The sequence below is a fragment of the Chionomys nivalis genome, chromosome 9 (assembly GCF_950005125.1).
Source record: "Chionomys nivalis chromosome 9, mChiNiv1.1, whole genome shotgun sequence".
In the NCBI taxonomy this organism is placed as follows: Eukaryota; Metazoa; Chordata; class Mammalia; order Rodentia; family Cricetidae; genus Chionomys; species Chionomys nivalis.
In genome coordinates this window covers 38,630,877-38,652,145 of record NC_080094.1, presented here as the reverse complement: position 1 = coordinate 38,652,145, position 21,269 = coordinate 38,630,877, and the positions used below count along the sequence as shown (strand labels likewise).

The window sequence follows — 21,269 nt, the reverse complement described above, 5'->3', positions numbered from 1 at the left end:
TCCATCTTCCACCAACAACAGAATGGAACAGGATCTTTGAGCAGAAAATGTTCTCTAACATGCTTCTGCACTGTCAGATCCATTATGCCTTAATAAACTACCTGCTTTTCATTCTACTGTCTCATACCTAATGGCTAAGAAGTGCAGAAAGGGGTCATTAAAATGTGAGATGGAAGTCCACTCAAAATATACTAAAAGAAAGACTTTAAGATGCCTTTTGTGGTCCATAGTCTCTCTGGTTAGTGTGTATCCCCCTGTAGCATACAATAGAGCAGGTTAGGTTCCTAGACACGAAAACTCCCAAATCAAATAAGACATTATGTTCACTTCTTCTTCTCCCATCCACTCTCATTATCTTTGTCCCAATAACCTAGGTAGTCTTGGTTTGTGTGGGGCAAAAGCAGTGAGATGAAGTATGTTTCTAGAGATCGCTGTACAAATGTGTAGCAACCCAGGAGAGGAATGGTTTTCTCACATTGCATCATTGTACAGAACTGGGGATTTCAGAGAAAAATATTTTCTGATCTCACTCCATCTTCCAGATCTTGAAGAACTTCTCTCCACAGAGAAAAGTCAGAGAGTCAGTTTTCTTTTGAGCTGTGCTTCTCAGCCTTTGGAAAGCCATACACTCTATGATAAATCTAAGCACCAGGATTCCAAGATCCTTATGTATCTCCCATGGGGTGTATACCTCCCCTGGCCATTAATGGGCACTTTTTGGTCAAACTTGCCAGAGGAAAAGAATTCATCCTAGAAGACTGTGAAAATGTTGTTTTCTGTGTTATGAGAACTATAGATATTTTACTTTTCAGGTATAGAATTATTGTATAATATTAAGTACATGCATTCCAATGTGTACTCACTGTATTGAAGGACACAGGTCCACCCAATGGGGAAGGACTACTACCTGTCTCCACATGGCCCTGAGAGTCACTGATGAAGTTCACCCTTTACCCGATTCCTCTGGTCCCTACCTAGTCCCTTAATGCTCTTGTCATGCGTCTTCCCTTTGTTTCCCTTTGGTCCTTCTTCATTTTCCATATTGAGGAATATTTGTCTCCTTACTGATTTCTCTTTCTCTTTTCTCTCTCTAACTCCTTTTCAACTTTGCTACCATTATTGGAATGTAGAGTAAAGATGCTGGTATCAGGACTTTGGTTATGTTGGATGAACAAGGAGGTAAGTTCAGATTTATTCAGTAAGAACAATTCTGCAACTGAATAAAGTTACAGCTTTTAATTTTTGTGCACCCTCAATGGCCATCTGCCTGTGTTACGTGTATATATAAGTGTAAGAGTTCTAGAAAGCTTGTCTTGCTAATTTTCTTTTTCTGTTGAATATATTAAATGTGGAGATGTCAAGGCCTTATTCATGACTGAATTAATGATACTGCTGTCTCTACTATATACATCAAGATAACAGATTTTAAAAGCAAAATCTGTGTATGTCTCTTAAAAGACAATATTTTAGACAGTGTTGAGAATTTGCCTATTCTTCTTACTACCAAACTTTCCCAATAAATTTGGTTTCTTCCCACTAATGTCAAAGTTATGGGATATAATATATGAGGTTATGCATTTCCTATGACCATCCAAATTTAGTATCTGAAAGTTTTGGTTTTCAAGTCATTACAGAGGCTTCCCCAGAATAACTGAAAATCATTTTCTCATGGGGTATTTAGAAAGTAGAAATTTTAACCAATCATAATATTTTATCTATTTTAAAAGCATTTTTGGAAAGGCTAGGAGTAACAAAACTCAGAGAGTCAGGATGTTAATAGATCATCTCTACACACTGAGGTAGAAACCATAAAGGCAATCCCATGTTTTAAATGGACTCAAAATGTCTAAAAATATGGTAATATAATGTACATAATTCTAACCACAAGTTCTTTACCTGTTTCCATTTTGTGTTCTTATAACAATGAGATAATTGGACATTTTTATACTTTGCAAAGACATTAGAAAAACATTGCGACTGTGATTTTTTTCCCAGTGGCAAATATAAGAATGTAAAACTCACCCCAGCAGGTCCGTAATAAACTCCAAGCACAAATTTCAAGCTGAGAGAAAAATTGCCATGCTGACAGCCTGGCATAAAATACTTTTCCTAAAATATAGAGAGCCTATGCATATCATCAAAGGGAAAATAACAAGAAGAAATATAGAAATAAGATATAAAACTTCACTTTGCAAGTAGAGATGTAAAATATTGTCTCAGCATCAGAGATAATGACATGCCAAGTTTTGGCAAATTGACCCAAAACTTAAAAATTGAAAATAGAAACACTTAATTTCCAATTGATGCTGTGGTCTGATACACACGTTATAAGGAACAATTTAATATTAATATCTTCAGTTTTGAAGTGCACCTATCCTTGACCAAAATATCCCATTCCTAGGATTTTTACACTGTAGTTAAACACTAACAATTATGTAAAGAAAAATGAATATGCCTTACTTGTAGTTTTTTTAAGACTAGGAATGATCTAAATATCTGTCAGTGGAAAGATCAACTAAGTCAGCTAGGGTATGCCTGTGAAGAGATGTTCTGCCCTCAACACAGTACATAAGTGTTTAATGATTTCTGGAGGGTTAAGGTTGGAGTAAGAAGAGAAGACAAAAAGCCATAGCATTTGAGGTGTCCTGAGGAGTTATTAGAAGCATTAGAGATTTATTTAAGGAAGGATGGATGGATATAGAAAGTAAGAGCCTATGATTTCTGGGTGTGATAGTAAGATCCTTAGGACTGTGATATAGGTCTAACACCTAGAAAGGGAGCTGGAAAGAAAAGGAGGATAGAGTGGGAGGAACCCCAGACTAAAAACCTATTCCAAGAAGGTCTCAGCTAAGGTAATGGGGAGCCCAGGAGCTAAGATTGCCACGCCTAAGTAGAGAAGAGAAGACCTTGTTGGGCAGAAATGCCACAAACCTGGCAGTCCCACTATACTTGGGTATTAACCTGTAGCATCTCGAAAAAGCATGACCTTAGTATGAATACTATGCAACCCATTGATGCAGAGCTACACCCTACTTCTCTGACAGGTTCCTTCCATTGCTATCAGAAAGGGGCTTTTGTTTTTGTAATATTTATTTGCATTAAACTCTTTTCAAAATATACATCAAATAATTGTAAAACTAGGGAAAAAACAGTTATACACCAACCTCATCACTTTTCTTCCACTGTTCAAATTAGAGTTGGTTGAAATCTCTAAAATTAAGAATCCAGTTGAGTTCTGTTTCAAAGGTATTAAGGATTGCTGTAATTACTTTCTGGTTTGATCTGTGTCGCAATGTCTCAACTCTTAAATGTGGGGTGTAGCAAGCCATTTCATGAAAAGTTGTGAAACACAGGTGCCCACATAGATAAGTTAATAGTCAGCAGTGTGGAGAAAGGAGCTTTACAACAGAATAAACACTTGGGATAATGTCTTCTTCCTTCTCTACAAAGTACTGACAAAAAGGCATGATATGGAAAACAATAGACAGAAACATGGAGCCCTAGAGAGAAAGGCTGAGGATGTAGCTCAGCTGTAGAGCTACAGTGAGGTCCTCGCTTAAGGCCCCAGCATCACAGATGAAGAGAGAGGAAGAAAAGTAGAACATGAACAGTCTGCTTACCTGAATTGAAAATATCCTTGTACTTTGATGAAAAAAATCTAGAGGTACAGTGTGCCAAAATCCACATATATATGCAAAAATTTATAATTCTTAAATATGATAATTCCCATAAGCATCTAGCTATAATTACCTTAAAAAAAAGCAAAGAACAGATTTTCCCCCCACAGGAGTGAACGTTTTCAGCTGAAACATTTTGCATTCCTCCAGTAAGCATATTTTCCATGAGAGTTTGTGTTACAGCAGATATGTGGCAAACAGCTCATTCTGACAAAAAATAATTAAAAACTACAGTTGTAAATCTTCAAAAGTGGGTGATCTGGGGCTTGTCTGACAGAGTACACATTCCATTTTTATTAGGAACTTAGGGCCTTTGCAAGTGACAGATGGGTGTGCCAACCACATCTTCCTTGCGTCTTAATAAGTCAATTTATTTATTTAATTTAATAAATATTAAATTAATAATATTTAATTCTGTTTGTGTAATGTTTACTTGCTTAGATAAGTAACTGCTTTTTGATTTCTCTCCAACTTATGCTGTACTAATTTTGTCTATGCCTGACATCCAGAGTATTAACCATTTCTACCTCACAGCTGCTCAAGGAACGGCAAGCAACAACCACCCTCCTGGAAAACTATTGCACCTGCTGTGGAGGCAGGCCAGACCTCTGCAGGTTCTCCAACTGAACAGTTACCCTGGGAAGGTCCTTATAGGATTCTTGTTTTAGACCTAGCTATCAGGGACACCAAGGAGCATCAGGCATGACAGACAACTTTGAAGGCATATAGAGTCCTGGGACTTTTGTTCCCCTAAAAATGATGTCTCTCAAGACATCATATAATATAAAGCCTGAACGGCTCTATATTAACTTGAGTACTCTTATCTTTCATTTCCTTTTCTCTTGTTTCTTTTGTGAGTCTTTTCTGGGTTGTTTGTTTTGATGACTCAGTCCAAGATCTCTGAGAGTGTTCCTGTGATGAGCTCTAAATTAAATAGTACAATCTCTGACCACTGCTCACAGGAAAAAAAAAAGAGAAAATGAAGGTCAATCTAGAAGGCCATCCAACCATCTTAATGTTAATAGCACTACAAAACAGTGTTTGACAAAACACCCCACCCCTTCGCTAATCCACTCTCCAATCTTAGTTCCGAATGACTCAGGTTGTCCAATGTGGTAGCCAATGTGGATATGTGGTTATTTCACTTTGTTTAAATGAATTTCATAGTGTTCATCAGTATTAAAGAAAATGGAAAAAAAAAAAAGAAAATGGAAATCATATAGGTAGTATCTTTTACCTGGATATTAGTATAAAGGTATGCATACTAGGTAAAACAGTTACTGTCCTTTATTTTAGGACCAGGCTGAGTATTCTAAGGTCTTATATTCCTCGACTTAAATGATAGTAGAAGAAAAGATGTCTAAACAAATCCCCAAGAATCTATCTTCTACTGGTGAATCTATCGCAGAGATATCACGACAGAAACATAATTGTTTTAGTCTCTGCTAACAACATGCAGTATTGTCTACTAGAAGACTGGAAGATACTCACGACAAAAAAAATTGTTCTCTTCTCAACTTCCAAGAATAAACGCAAAGCTTAGGGAGAGAAAACATAGTCAACCCTGCACAATATACTATAAGATCCTCACAGATGCCGTCCTACACAGGAATGAAATGAAGACATGTACACTCTCATGAACTTCCTGGAAAGTGCATCATGGGAATTATTCCAAGGCTACCAAGTCTTAATGCGTTAAACACGCCCACAAACATTGGCAACTCAGCACAGTAAACTTCATACTAAAGCTAGAATACCTGGAGAAAATAGTTCTAGGCTTTTTTTTTTCCAAATCAAATTCAGTATCAGATTTTTCTCTTTCAGTCAAACATTTGCTAACAAAGCTGCAAACCATGGCAGAATGCAGTTTTTAAGAAGTGTGAATATGGATGTATTCATTATTATCTTTCAATGACCTCATAGGTCTAACACTTAGGGTCAGTCCACACATATACATTACCTCTTAGTCTCTAGAGACACCAGAAATAAGGCATCTGAAATCTTGGCAGAGAGTCAGGATTTTTGCAGAAAGGAAAAAAGCATAAATTGTTTTCTAAGTTAAGAGAAATGCATCAGGAGGTTCAGACATCTGAAGATGTACCCCTTCTGAATGTGCATTGCTGCCATTGTTTGTGCCCTACAGGGAATTTGCCCTTTGAGCCCAGGTACCTCCTTAAATCCACCCTAACACAGTGTTCTTCAAGATACCAGCAATTCTTTTATCTGAACCAGCATCCTTATTCTATCTGTATGCATCATGGTTCTTCATTTAATGACACATTGATAAAGGCATGAACCGTGTCAACAGAGACATGCAGGAGACGAAGAAAAATTTAAGTTTCATGAAAACACTCTGTCCTTTCCCTTATGCTCTAGTCCTCTCACTCAAGTATTAAATTTGATTCACAAACTGATTTACTATGTTCTTAAAAGGAAACTGGAGTTAAATCATTAGTTAAAAAAAAAACAATCAAGTTTGGCATGATTGTGCTTCCGATCATGTGCTAAGGATGCTGGGCTACAGAGGGAGATCCTGTGTCAAAAAGGCAAATAAACAAAGCAGGAAGGGAAGCAGGCAAGAGAAAGGGGCATTCTCTCAAATATGAGGAAGGAGGAAGGGAGAAAATTCTTGCGTGTAAAGATTTCTGGGCCATCCCTGTCTCTGTGCACTCAACAGGAGAACGGTGCCACTGTCCGTCCACATTGACCAAACACTGCAGTGTTTCCATCAGTTTCTGCAAAACGTAGTAGAAGTGGCAGAGACCTAACCAGTGATGATTTCTTCTTTTGCCTTAGTGAAGAGAGCAAAAATAATCTCCTCGTACCCAGATTCATGCTGTCCCTACTTGAGTCACCAGTGAGCCTCGTTTAGGTCTCACAATGACAATTTCCACATCATACACTTATGTGAAATAATTTTTAGGTGCTTGTTTAGCCCCTTGGGCAAGAAATGTGCTCATGTGTTATACCCTAGGCATGCCGTTGCTTCTAGAGGCACAATCATCAATGCATGCATGAGAATATAGACAGAAAGAGGAGCAGGGTGTAACTGGGTGTTATAATTAGACAGCCAAGACATCATACTGCACTTCTCCTTTAATGGTCTTAAAAGCTACTTGACAAGTCCCCTTCATTAAACTTGCAGTTACCCTAATTTGGTGACACTTTTGAGAAATCAATCAATTTGGTCTATGTAACCCTGGCAACCGAGAACGGATTCATTTTTTATGAGTATCGAGCTATGCTTCAGATGCACTGAGGACAGCTTTCCTTGCAGCAATGACACAGTGCCATTCTGTGTGTCAATCCATTGCCCCTCCTCCAAAGAGATGCACATTCTCCTTGTTCTCTGACCAGGTCAGAAGTTAGCAGGTCCACATCGTAGACACCAGGGAACCAGGGTAGAATAAAATGTCTTTCCCAGCTTTTGTAGCAAGTCACTCACAGGGTAAGAAATGAATTGAAATGTTTTGCTTACAGTATTGCTATGCTGATGTTGCCTTCTTTTCCAGCTCCTATGAATTAAATAAGGAAAACCAAGAACAGACCATTGGCCACCTTTGGCTATACAGCTACTGCTGGGGGAAGAGCAGAAACTTATAACTATGTCTATTCCTGCTTACTGTTTTGTCGTTTGCCACAAAGAAGTAAACACGTTCTATTTTCTCTTTTTATCTGATTGGGGATACTTAAAAACAAAAAGATACGGATATTTTGAAATTGGAGCAGATAATCTTTCTCGAAGCATTGACTGGGAGCCCCTTAAACATAACACCTTGTTTTTCTTTCTCTTGGTTTTCACTGGTGTCTGAATCAATACACTGCTGTTTCCCTGGATATGCAAAATCAAACAGACCTTCCGATCCCATCCCATCGTGTCTGAACTGCAAACTATTTTGAGCATCGTTCTTGTTCATTTCCTTCCACCCATGTCTACTTAGGGCAGCAGCAGCCGTCTACAGCAATGCATCCTCTTGGATAATGCATTGTAATCTCAATCTCTCTCTCTCTCTCTCTCTCTCTCTCTCTCTCTCTCTCTCTCTCTCTCTCTCTCCCTCTCCCTCTTTTCTCTCCCTCTCTCTTTCTTTCTCTCTAATTCTGTTTCACATAGTCATTTCTCATGTTCTGTTGGAAACCCAAAAAAAATTCATTCCACACTATCATCCCTTTGTCCTAACCAGAACAACTCGATCGTGTCGAAGAAGGCATGAACCATATCAACCAAGACATGAAGGAGGCCGAGAAAAATTTAAAAGATTTAGGGAAATGCTGTGGCCTTTTCATATGTCCTTGTAACAAGTAGGTACTGGGTACCAGCTCTAATCTGTGGCGTCCAGTTTTCTTTCTTTTCTTTTCTTTTTTTGGTTTTTCTTTTTTAATGTCAAAGTGAATGTCTGAAGTTTTGTCTTTTTTTTCTTTGTCCTTTTCCATCTGCTTCATTCTGTGGGGATAAAATACTTGTGTTTAATCAGAACAACTGGAACGCATTGAGGAAGGGATGGACCAAATCAATAAGGACATGAAAGAAGCAGAAAAGAATTTGACGGACCTAGGAAAATTCTGCGGGCTTTGTGTGTGTCCCTGTAACAAGTAGGTGCTGCCTGCCTGCCTGAAGCTTTGGTTTTTCCCAAGGCTCATCTCCAAGCCTTGACTAGCTCATTCCTGCAGGCTCATAGGCAGGATGAGCATGTGGCATGCAGAACAGATCAATACCGTCTCCAATGCATTCATCTCATAGCATAGATAATACTAGTGGGAGTTACTGTTGATGCATTAAAAATCAGGCATACTACAGTGGAAGCCTCACTATCAGCAATTTTTATTGATGAACATTTCAACATTTTCCAGAAAGTGTACTTTGAGACAGAGGCACTCAGGGCACATTGTTTTCCTCAGTCCCAAGAATGAAAACTATAGATTTAGAAAAGACTTGGGGTAAGTGTGGAGAGCTAGAAATGCATGTATCAAGGTTTGATTTTCTTTTCTTTCTCAGAAGTAAAAGAGACAGGCTAATTTGACCCAAGTAAGCCTCTGCAAGTCAAAGTGCGTGGCATATTCCCTCCTGCCTGCCCACACAGCTCCGGCATTTGGTCACGAGGTGCTATAGCCTCACCCGGTGCAAACGCATCCTCCTCAGTGAGATGCAGTAGTGCCCGTCCCAAATTGGACCCAACTCCTTCAACTCTTCCTCTTGGAAGATCTGCCTGTACACTGGCTGAAATGTTGAAATGTGTAGATTTTGCATGCACGACATCACAAAACATTTAACTGTTCTCAAGGTTCTGCAACGCTTTTTTGGAATGTAGCAGAAATGTGACATGTGGTTATAAAGGTTTGCAACAGAAAGAACCCAAAACTCGAGGGTTCTAGAAGATAGTTTCATTTGGCTAGCAGTGGGGGGAAATGCATGAGTGGATTGCCCAACATGCATTTGGAAAATTAAACTCGTTACCTGATCTCCCTCTTCCCTCCCCCTTTCCCTCTTAAAAGAAGCCTTTTACCCTAAAGCTCTCCTGACCCTGGCTTTTAGAAATAGAAATTGATGTCATTTTTTATCAGATTATACGACCATTCACATCCTTTAAACTTTGAGGCTGATTTGAAATATCCCACTTCCTGCTTAGGAGGGGAGGGGCTCATTTTACCAATAAATAAAAAACATCTTTTTTTTTTTTTAAAAAAATGAATAACTAAAAGAATTCTCTACAGTAAAGCCTGGCTAACTGGAATCCAGCTCACAGGAACCCTCAGCTGCCCAACACTTTTGCTTCTTTTCTGATTTTAGCCAAAGAAAAGTGGTACAGGAGTAGGGAGCAGTCAGTCCAGATTCAAAATGTTTTGTTTTCCGGGGCATCTAGCTCATTTGCAGTGTCTCACATAGTCTCTATTCCACAATCCCTACCTATGAGGAAATTCATAAGTGACAAATTAGAGCTGATTTTAAAAGGTCATCAGACACATCAATATAAGCATAACTGTGGGAAAATTAGATTGTGCCCATACCCAAAGACTCCTAAAGAGAGAATTAGCTCAAGAACTTGAGAAAGATATTTGCCAATTACCCTTAATACAAAATTTGTCCCCCAGAGTCTACTGTTCACTAGTAAAACCATAGAATTCTCCAAAATGACTCATGGGCAAGCATTCCAGTTAGTCAAGATTTGACTGTAAACCCTTTTCAGAGCCAACTTACCCCACATTTGGAGTGAATTTCAACAGACATACCCCCACCCCCTTCATTGTGTGTGAAGAAAGGGGGGGAGGTAGGGCGCCTTGAGGAAGCTCCTCATGTTCTGAAGAAACATGACCCCATACTAAATCCATATATAAGTGGTCCCTAATACCCTAATTCTAAAGAGACCCTATTTGAGCTTCAAAGCTTGAGTGAAGTGTTCCCTAATGTGTGTAAATAATGCTTTAAAAACCATGTGTCACAACGCAGTGGCTGGTGGTGCCCTGGACTCTCTGGGGGCTTTGCCCTGTCTCGGCATGTTTCGAAGGACTATGGTAGATGTACGGCCGTAATGTGAGTCTGTGCAGCGTTGTTGGTGCAGTGGTTTGCCTTCTCTTTGGAAACGCATATTTCCCTTTCCTTTGACCTTGCCAAAGATGGTATAGCAGACATTTTACATAGCAGAAAACATCACAAAGTCCAAACAGCTTCTTGCAACCCAAAAGGGAGCCAATGGGGAGGTGGGCTGGAGAGACAAACTCTTGTCACTATATTGAAACTTCGTTTGGTGACCTTGTACCATTCCTGGAGTGGGCCCATGGCCCTTTGGTGCAGTTAAGTTGTGACAGTAAATTGTGGGAGCTGCTGAAATCGCATTGGTGCATTTCCCAGTTTGTCACCATGGTTTCCTGATCCTCCATCCACAAGGATTAAAGCCAGTTTAAGAAATGGCTTTGGCCCTCTAGTGAGAGAAAGAAGGGGGAAAAAGAATTAAATCTTGGTGCCTTAGAATAAAAACTGTGAAATGGGACCAAAGGATTATGTTGTTCTTGGACTCAATAGCATGTGGTTTCTACTATGCAAAGAACCTAGAAACATCTTTGATTGCCTTAAATTACAACACACCCACCAAAATATGCTCTATATGTTTCTATTGAGCACAATAGGTATGCCTGGATTTTAAGTTTTGTTCCAAGGCAGGTCAGAGAAATGTAGCCCATGGAGACCACACTAGTTCCAAACCACTCTCCCCGGTCATAACCCAGGATAGCTTAAAGTAGGAATCTGTACGTACACTACCCTGCCCTTTGGCCCAACCAAGAAGCTAACGAACTGCGTTTCAAATCATCATGAAGGCTATTACTGTCCTGCTAGTGCCTATTTCGAGAATGGTCAACTTCTGGAGTAGTTTGGCTTAAATGAGAATGCTTCACTTTCTACTCATGCCTGTAGCTGGTGCATGAAGAAGACACAGGGTGGGCTGGGGGTTCCTTTTTGGTGCTAGATGGCTTGTTCTCTCTTCTATTTTCCTGCATTCATTTCACTATGCTTCTTTTACTTTTTGTCTCTGTGGACAAAGGTTTGTACATCAACCCTGGATGTATGGTGACTGTTTGGAAGTACCGATATATTATCAAATTCGAAGCACTATAGAGGCAGCCCAAAGACCATCACCCTTGGCCAACCACCAATCCTTTGTGTCTTTCATGAAGCGTTGGAAATATAATTCACACATTCGTTGGGGGAAATATATCAAGCAGAGATCGTTGCATGATAATGTGTTAAAAACTTGGTCAAGTATGTTTTTCTTCATGATTCTGTGTTACTGTGGTGTAATGTACACCCTCTACTTGGCAGTCTTGTTTTGTGTCTGTCTGCCAGTATGTTTTTCTGTGTTTTGTGTCTCAAATTATAACCATGTCACTGAAATGGAACTGAATGTTCTCCAGCTATCTTAAGCCTTATCCAATTAAACTATAAAACAAACCAAAGATAAGTCTTGACCACTGAAATTGGCTCAACTGAAAATAAAATACTGAATAGCTGAGGCGTGGTGGTGGCCAACTGTTTGGGTCCAGATTATGATATATCGGTATTCTCTAATGCCTCAATTTAAAACTCATTTGCTTGGTTCGGTTCTTTGCTTAAAGAATTGGCAATTTCTGTGAGCTTGCTGCTCCACCCTGTGCTTTGTCACTCACCCAATTTTTTGCATAGGCTTAAATCCAGTGATGCTTATAAAAAAGCCTGGGGCAATAATCAGGATGGAGTAGTGGCCAGCCAGCCTGCCCGTGTGGTGGATGAACGGGAGCAGATGGCCATCAGTGGTGGCTTCATCCGCAGGTGAGTTTCCTTCATTTCTCTCTTGATGGATATCCAGCACTGAACTATTTTACCTTCTTCCACACAGAATTTTTGGGCTCCCTCACGGAGCTAGGACTAGATTTGTGATACCCTCACTGATTTCCCTAGTTTTGGGCTGGGTTATCACTTGAGGCACATCCATCCACCTCCCTGAGGTCTTCCAACAAAGAGCTTGGATTTCTTCATGGTGATGATAGTGTGTCAAGAGGACAAGACCCAAGGCACAACGTCTTTCCAAATGATGGTTTGGGTGCTAGCCAAAGCAAATCCCATGACCACATCCAGAATCAGAGTGGTTGTGGAAAGGCACTGGATGACATGGGTTTATTTTAAGCAAGCTGATTAGAGAGACTGTTACAGAGGATGTTAACAGCGTGTGTGATGAAGCATTTATAGCCTAGTAGTAGCAAGGAACTGTTACTATTCAGTCCTCAGGAGATAGGAGTAAGAACTATTACCAGAACCCAACAATTATGAACAAGTACAAAAAGGTACTATGGTAGTGAAAGGTAGTCATAGCCAGAGTTGGCTAGAATGAGAAAGGGAAGGAAATGCCCCAAGCCTTGCTTCTCTTGTGCTCCAGTCTCCCTCAGTCCAAAGCCCACTGGAAATCAGAGCAAACAAAAATGTCAGCTTCACAGGGCACAGAACACAGAAAGTCAAAGAACTGATCTGAGTGAAAAAAAGAGTGAGAGAGAGAGAGAGAGAGAGAAAATTAGATCTAAAAGCAAACACCAATTTGAGTATCTTTTAAATATCTATTTAAACTTAAATACCTATTTTTAAAATTTCAAGTTACATATATCAGCCAATACCTCAGCTCTGAGGAAACAACCAAGCAGAAAATCAGCCAAATATTTTCAATGAAAAGAAAAAGATCATAGAACTTATATTTTTTGGGTCCCCAAACCCAGTTTATTCCATACTATCATCCCTTTGTCTTAACCAAAACCAGCTTAATTTTGTCAAAGAAAGCATAAACTATAACAATTAAGACATATTTAGATGACTACATACATAGGCCAGCGATTCTCAATCTGTGGATAGCAACTCCTTAGGCAAAACTCTGTCTCCAAAAGTATTTACATTATGAATCATAACAGTAGCAAAATTACAGTTATGAAGTAGCAACAAAAAAAGTTCTATGGTTGGGGGTCGCTACAACATGAGGAACTGTATTAAAAGGTCACAGCATTAGGAAGGCTGAGAATCACTGGTGTAGACTGTCATACCAGAACTCAACATAGGTAAGAGTATGTATATGTCCTCATGATTCTCTACCCCCAAGTCATTGTAGCTGTTGACTAACCAATACTTCCGTGATTCAGATGTGATTCATAAGGTGTAGGGCCTCGATTCGCACCTGTAGCCCTAGAGATTCCAAGTCCAGTTCTGCCTCTATATGATTTTGAAATCAGTCGCTATATTAGTATCAACTAGAGGAATGCAGAAGAAAGAAATGGAGAAAGGGAAGGAGGAGCGATGGAGGGACTAGTGCCTGTAGCGAGTAAACAGCAACTGAATCCACACGCTTAACACTGACACAAGCAAGCGCCTATGATCAGTAAAGCTTGGGGGATTTTGCTGTGTATTGGGACCAGAAATGATTACACACAGAAATTTGTTCATTGTTGATGATCATTTAAATGAAATGTAAATTGTAAGAGGTGCTCTCTTAGTTTTTAAAAATGTTCTCGTGTTAATATATATTTTAGTGAAGCCAGGCATAATCCCAGCATTCAAGAGGTCCGGGGGCTCAAATCCAGTTTGGGCTATATATTGAAACAAGGCTTCAAGCAATACAAAATTAACAAAAGAAGAAATAGGCCAGTGCACTCTGGGAGTTGCCATGGGGAAAGGCATCTACCCCTCCAGTTTTTAGCTCATTCCTGTAACTAGTAGGATTCTGTAATTAGTGCCTTCTATTTGCAGTGAGATGCCTGCTGTTGGCAATAGAGTACCTTCTTAACCTTCAAGTTGGCCTGTGGAAAGGTGGTAAAATGCTTCGTGAACCAGCTCCTGCCCTTCCTTTCCTACCCCTTCAACGGAAGCCAGCAGATACACATTTCTCTGCTCTGAAAGCACCTGTTCCAATGCCCCATCCAACCTATGACCTCATATACGCATGTATTAAGAATCATCTGAAAAGCAGTTCTGTTTCAATCTTTTGGGAGTTCCCAGGACCAGGAGTAGACAGGTTAATACTGATGTTCACACTGATGTACGTCCCAAGGCAGCAAAGTGATCAAACACTGTGGTTCTATATGTCATTTTCTTTTTTCCATTTTCAAATTGAATCTTGGAGATTTGTGTTTCAAAAACAACAAAACATAGTCTCTACATAATCCTGCCTCTATCCTCTGACCTGGAGTCTCTCGGAATAAATGATTTTATCTTCACAAAAATACAATTAAGGTATGGGGTGGCTCGGAAATTGGTCAGTGGATAAAACTCTTGTCACTCAAGTGAATTCAGATGCTCAGAAGCCATGTGAGAACCAGATGTAGCAGTGCACATACCAGGACTCACACATGAACACACACAAGTCTCTCTCTCTCTCTCTCTCTCTCTCTCTCTCTCTCTCTCTCTCTCACACACACACACACACACACCATAAACACACATTAAAAATAAGTAAAATAGGCTGGGTGATGGTGGGTCATGCTTTTAATCCCAGCACTCAGAAGGAAGAGCCAGACAGGTCTCTGAGTTTGAGACCAGCCTTGCCTATAGAGAAAGTTCTAGGAAGGACAGCCAGGGATGCAAAGAGAAACCCTATCTGGAAAAATAAAAGTAAGTAAGTAAGTAAATAAATAAATAAATATGAAGGGCTAAATAAATATAAAACACTAAACATGGAACAATGAGGAAATGCCATAGTTTCAGAAATCATAAAGTTAAATAGATCTATTTAATTTAATTTCATGCCTTCTTTAAAACTATGAAGTCAAAGCAGGTATAGAGGTGCATGCCTGCAAGATTAATACTGGGAAGGATGAGGAGGGTGAATCAAGATCTCCTCCTGCCTTGGCTTTGGAGCCAAATGTTATCAGAGAAAGATAGGGAGAGAGAGAATCCAAAGCTCCCAAATACATTTTTACATATTTATGCAAAATATGCTCAAAACACAGATTTTAAAATTACGTTTGATGTTAAGGCATGTTGGTATATTGAATAAGAATAAGATAGCTCCTTAGGTAACTGTAGACTTTCCACAGGCTCTATTCCTTAATACCAACTTTCTTCTACACTCTCTGTCTTTCAAACTTGTTGCTTGGCTCCCAGGGTAACAAACGATGCCCGGGAAAATGAAATGGATGAGAACCTGGAGCAGGTGAGCGGCATCATTGGCAACCTTCGTCATATGGCCCTAGACATGGGCAATGAGATCGATACCCAGAATCGCCAGATCGACAGGATCATGGAGAAGGTGAGCCCACAGCTATCAGGTGGTAACTACCAGTTACCACTAACTGGGACCTCCAGGTGCACTGGTTGCTGGATATTTTGCCCTGAATATTTCATGGCAAAAACATGGGATTCAGCAACAGAACTAGAATGAAGATTAGAATGTAGTTTGGATTTTGATTTATTGCAGTGCTGGGGATTGAGTACAGGGTCTTGGGTATGCTAGAAAAGTCCTCCAGAGCATGCATTTAGATGCAGTCAAGGTTTATCTAAATCTCTCCCATGTCAAGCATGTGCTAGGCACCTAGAACACATGAAAATGAGACAAATCATACTCCCACTGCCAAGTCTAAACCATGAAACTGCTCACCATAGAAATCAGACATTAATTCTCTTTCCTTGCATCTTCCTCATCTCTAATAGTAGCATGGTGAATATTAATTATAATCTTTAATGATTTTATGGGTGTCATTTCTGTCTAGCTACTCTTAAGTTGTGTGTTTATTCTTTGTGAGACCCTGAAGTTCTTAATATGAGATCTTGAACATCTTTATATTATCTTTTTCATTGCCAAGAGCAAAGTAGATTAGTTTTTAGATCTTTTAACTCACAAAGCTAAGTAGTGGTTTCTTGGTCCCCAAGCATCCTTCCATACCTTGGAGGGATGAATAGACAATATTGCTTCATATATGCCCCAGATGAGCAATATCTGAGCACCAAACACGACCTAATCAGTAATGAACCTCACAAATGTCAGAGCTGGCTGGCAAAATATTTGTGCTTTGCTTTTGTCTGCAAGTTACAACGTGCTTGCCATGGCTAAGCAGCTTTGGCTATGATAAAGCTTTTAATGCAGTGAGAGCCAATGGATTTTAGAATCGTATTGAAAAGTTCAAAAAATGCTGGAGCCCATGCAGCCTGACCGAAGCCATTATCGCCCCAAAGGAAGAATGAACAAAGAAATAACTGCTGAGCTGTTTTCCAGAAAGAAAACAATCTGAGAAAACAGGAAGTGCTTGTTTTTGGTTTTTTTTTTTTTATCCATGGACCAGATTGACTCAGAAGCAAGCAACAAAGAAAGCAGGCTTCTAGAGAAGAGAGAGTATCACTCAGATAATGGGGTCAACCTTTGAGTTACTGGAAGTTGAAAGAGAGAAATATTTATTGCTCCGGGAAAAGCAGCAGAGTCCATCTTCTGCTCCCTCTGCAGGTGTAGTTCTCTAGTATGGCGAGGACTTTCTGTATTAAGCCTTGCACTGCAAATGAAAAAGAGCTTCTCTGGTTTGCATCAACCCTAGACCGCTGAGTCACTGAGTTAAAGAGAAGGGGCATAATTGCCTTTTAGTAATTAGTTTGATCAATATTCGAAATAGAAATTCTTCCAATTTTCCCCCAAATTATAGTCTGGACATGATTAAAACAGAGCCATTTGAGTCCAGCCCATTGTGTTACTGTGCTGCACCGTCATTAACAAGTTTTCCCCTTCTCAAGGAAGCTCAGATCTCTGCTAACTATAATGTGATGGCTGGGGAGTTCCAAATAATAAGAGTTTTCAGATATTCTTAGGGATTTTTAAGAAACTGCTTCGTGTTCTTGCTGATGGGTGTTTATACATGCAGTCTTCCAAAGTTACAAACACCCAGTTGTTCCAGAAAACTGGAAACTAGAAGTAAGTTTCTAGCCCAAGCTTTCTGCAATCTGGTACTAAGGGAATAATGGAGATGTTCAAACTTCAAGGTAAAGCCCGTAGAAGTAAATGTGTGAGATGCAGGCTAGGCAGCCCTCAACGTCTTCTGTCAGTGGGAAACACAGCACCAGAGAACTAAGGTGGTTGCTTCTAAAAGAGATTTGCTGTTCACCAGCTCTGTAACCTGAAAGACTAGAGAATAGTTTCACCCTGGAATGTGAATGATCTGGTATAAATAGTAAGCACACAGTTCTAGATGTCTGATCTGAGCCAGTACACCACCAGCCATGAAGTTGAGAACTCAGAAAGATGGACTCCTTCTAACAATGTCTGGGTTCCCTGGTAAATACTGTGGCCTTTTTACAAAGGGGAAATCATGTAGCACATATTGAAAATGTTAGCAAGCTTAGGATCCTCTAAAATCAAGCATGAAAACTGGGGTGGGGTATCCTCCATTAAAAAAAAAAATTCTCAAGCACATAAGTACAGTGAACGTAAAAGCATTTTCCAAGGGACATACCTGAACAGAGATTCTGTTGTTTTTGTTGTTATTGTTGTTGGAGTTTTTGTTGTTGTTTGATTGTTTTGATGTTGTTTTTAAAGGGTGCTATTTCTCTTATGAAACATAAGAAAGATTATGGTACTTTTGTGTCATGTTTTATAGATCTGAAATTTGAATGTACTTCAGGGAGAACTTATAAGCAAGTCACAGGCACACACAGTGTTCCAGGTCCACCCCGTCCTTGGAGACCATCCCTAGAATAGCCTCTGCTCTACCTTAATATCCCCAAAGCTGCCTTGGGAAGGCCAGGCAGTGCATTCATAAACAAAACAGTCTCCATTTACCTTCAGAAAGGACATTTCTTTTAAAATGGATTATTTTCTCACGTTAGCTTTTCTGTCTTCTGTCTAGAAACAGCACAACTCAATCTAACGAAACATTTCAAATTGGTCTAAGCTAGTAATTTTCCTTTGCACCAAAGTATGATTATTCCTGACACAGTTTGTAGGTACAGAAGGATTTGGGAACTAAATAACATTGGAGAGATTATCCACTTTCCAAATGAGGCTCCTGGGAATCTGATATAGGTACCTATAGTTCAGAATAATCAGGACAAATCAGTGTTCTCTCTTATGATGTAAATACTCATCTTGAAGCCAACTCCTGATTAACCAAACAGATGGCAGAGAACCACAGCCAGATAATTCAGTTGTGAATAATCTGGAAATGTGTTCAACTTTCCAAATCTCTGTTTGAATATGGATGACTCCAGTATCCTAGGAATTTACAAATTTAAATTGAATGTAAAAGACCCTACCTAGTAGAGATTGGAAAGTGGAGAAGTAGGTGCAGAGCTTGTGGTCAGTGAGTGATAAGGCTCATCAGAAAACTAACTCCAGTGTCCCTGGACCACCTGGTGGCTTTCTCCTCTGCGAGACTATGGAATTACAAACAACATGATCACCTGTGACAGGAAAGAACACAGCCTCTACTCGCTGACTTACCTTTCTCCATGGTTATGGGAAGAGCTAATTTCTTAGGGTTTAATGGTCTAATCTTGTAGCATTCCTGGGTTTCATGCTGTATATACAGTAAGACGTAACCCAAAAAGTGAATAGGTTAATCCCCAGGCTGACGGAAGCATGGTACAAAATTATGGCAATTGTGCTTTTGTTAAACATAAACTGGTTACCAAACTCATGAAAGTGAGCCTTCAAAAGGGGCCCTTGAACATTGCTGTCTTTAATGACAACACCCTCTTATTTAGGGCTGCCCCAACAAGAACGCCAAAGGAACATTGAATCGATTTGCTTAAATTATATTTTTTAAAAAGGGAAAATGGGGTTAAAGGCCAGGAAATAACCTGAACATGCCAAATTTCAACTCAATAACAATAACTGTAAGATATGACACAATAAGTACTTAATCTTAGGACTAACATTTTTAAGGTCCATTATATATGTATGCTCAATTAATACATCACAGGAAACCTCTGTAGTGGAGTAAGTAAGAGTGTGGTTTCTGAATCCAGGTTGCTTACATTTTGGCTTTCCCTAAATTACTAAGACTCTAGACAGTATTTCTATCTGCTTTGCTTCTTTACTTGGAAAAAGTAGCAAATGATCATAAGCACCCAATGGCTAATGCCCATCCAGGTTTAACGAGTAAAACGCTGTTGATGCCACGCTCATTAGCACTATTCTTTACCATGCCCTTCTTGTAAACAAGAAAGTTGAGACCTAAGATGCAACTGGCACAGAGAGACTCTGCTGGATAAGTAGGCCAAGAAGGATCTAATGAGTGGTGGCAGTTCAGTTCTGTTGAACAGCTAGGACTGCTTCCACAGAAGTCATTGAGTGTTGAGTACCTTTCCCGTGTAGAAAGATAAATGATATAACCCTGTGCTCAAAAAGCAGATGCTATTCAGTGAGGGAAGTGGTCAGAAATTCAAGTCAAGTTTCCACCTGATCTTGTCCACTTAAGGCCGTAGCAATGATCTTAGCAGGGTGGGGAAGGTGGGGGAGGGGAGGTAAGAAAAAGGTGATGGTTCTGAATGGGGAAGTTTCAAGGTTGTTTCACAAAACAAGAATCTGAGTGGACTCAGGTAGTGAATGGGACTTCCTAAGGAGTAATCTAAAACTTCTCTCCTCTTTTCTAGGCTGATTCCAACAAAACCAGAATCGATGAAGCCAACCAACGCGCAACAAAGATGCTCGGAAGTGGTTAAATTTGCCCTCCTCCTGTGCTCTCCTCCAAATGCTGTTGGACAAGAGAGCCCCTTCATGCTTTTCTCATGAAAAGTATTACCTAGTAGGTCTTGCACACACACACACACACACATACACATACACACACGCACACACAATCGCCCCATTGTAAGTGTCCTGTGTGGTCTGTCAGCTTCCCAATGATGCTATGTGTCTTTTGTTCTCTCTGGCTCTCTTTCGTTCCAAAGGTTGTACATAGTAGTCATCCAATGGCTCTGATTCCCAACCTAAGATGTCTTGGGTCTCATTTTTTTCTTTTCTCAGTGGCGTTTGCTGAATGACAACAATTTAGGAATGCTCGATGTGCTGTTGATTCTCTCAATACACAGTATTGTTCTTGTAAAACTGTGACATTCCACAGAGCTCCTGCCACAGTCCTCTCTTCGGGTGTCAGGCTCTGCATCTTTCCAAATGTGCTGTCTTTGGTTCCTCATGGCTACTATCTGTCCTTATGATTTCATGATTAGACAATGTGAAATTACATAACAGGCATTGCACTAAAAGTGATGTGATTTATGCATTTATGCATGAGAACTAAATAGATTTTTAGATTCCTACTTAAACAAAAACTTTCCATGACAGTAGCATACTGACAAGAAAACACACACAACAGCAACAATAACAAAGCAACAACGCATGCTCAGTATCAGGACACTGTCAAGATTAAGTCATACCAGCAAAACCTGCAGCTGTGTCACGTTTTTCCTGTCAACATACAGACTTACTGGTCATAATCATCCCCTTTTTCTTTTTCTAAACAACAACAAACATAGATTTGACACACCATTTAATCATTTCTAGCAAAATATGTTTGGCTTAAACTATGTGAAATGGATGTAATATAGGGTTTGTTTGCTGCTTTTGAAAGCTATGTTTTGGAGACAACACTCTTGCCGTGGAAGGTGTGAAGATGTAGAACTTCAAAGTCTGCCTCTTGTTGATTACTATTTCCCTGTGGTTTGTCATCAGTACAACTCTTTGTTGCTTAATCTAGAGCTATGCACACCAAATTGCTGAGATGTTTAGTAGCTGATAAAGAAACCTTTAAAAAATTATATAAATGAATGAAATATAGATAAACTGTGAGATAAATATCATTACAGCATGTATATTAAATCCCTCCTGTCTTCTCTGTTGGTTTGTGAAGTGATTGACATTTTGTAGCTAGTTTAAAATTATTAAAAATTATAGATCCCAGCTATTGGCTCCTGTCTGATATTACACTCATCCTGTAAGATGAAATCTACATATTCTGTTCAGTTGATCCTAAGAAGCCGGCTGTATTTAACAAGGACACTGAGTATAGAACCAAAGACTTTCCATTTCAACACAATCCCAATGACGACGCCCAACATGCCTTCGTTCTTAAAACCTGTTCTAGATATATGTGAGATACTACATCTATTTACAT

General features: G+C 39.6%; 1 protein-coding gene across 3 annotated transcripts in view; it reads left to right on the top strand.

Annotated features, from left to right (window-relative positions):
• The window catches only part of Snap25 (synaptosome associated protein 25), a 76,987-nt gene extending 55,932 nt beyond the window's left edge, over positions 1–21,055 (top strand). Inside the window, exons 4-8 of one of the 3 annotated variants that reach the window (XM_057781657.1) lie at positions 1,131–1,179; positions 8,150–8,267; positions 11,848–11,973; positions 15,280–15,424; positions 19,750–21,055. In XM_057781657.1, the coding sequence (XP_057637640.1) occupies positions 1,131–1,179; positions 8,150–8,267; positions 11,848–11,973; positions 15,280–15,424; positions 19,750–19,818 (507 nt within the window). In that variant the 3' untranslated portion in view covers positions 19,819–21,055. Of the gene's footprint in view, positions 1–1,130; positions 1,180–7,858; positions 7,977–8,149; positions 8,268–11,847; positions 11,974–15,279; positions 15,425–19,749 lie in introns of all 3 variants that reach the window. The other 2 variants (XM_057781658.1, XM_057781659.1) reach the window with 2 other exon arrangements.
• The last annotated feature ends 214 nt before the right edge of the window (positions 21,056–21,269 follow it).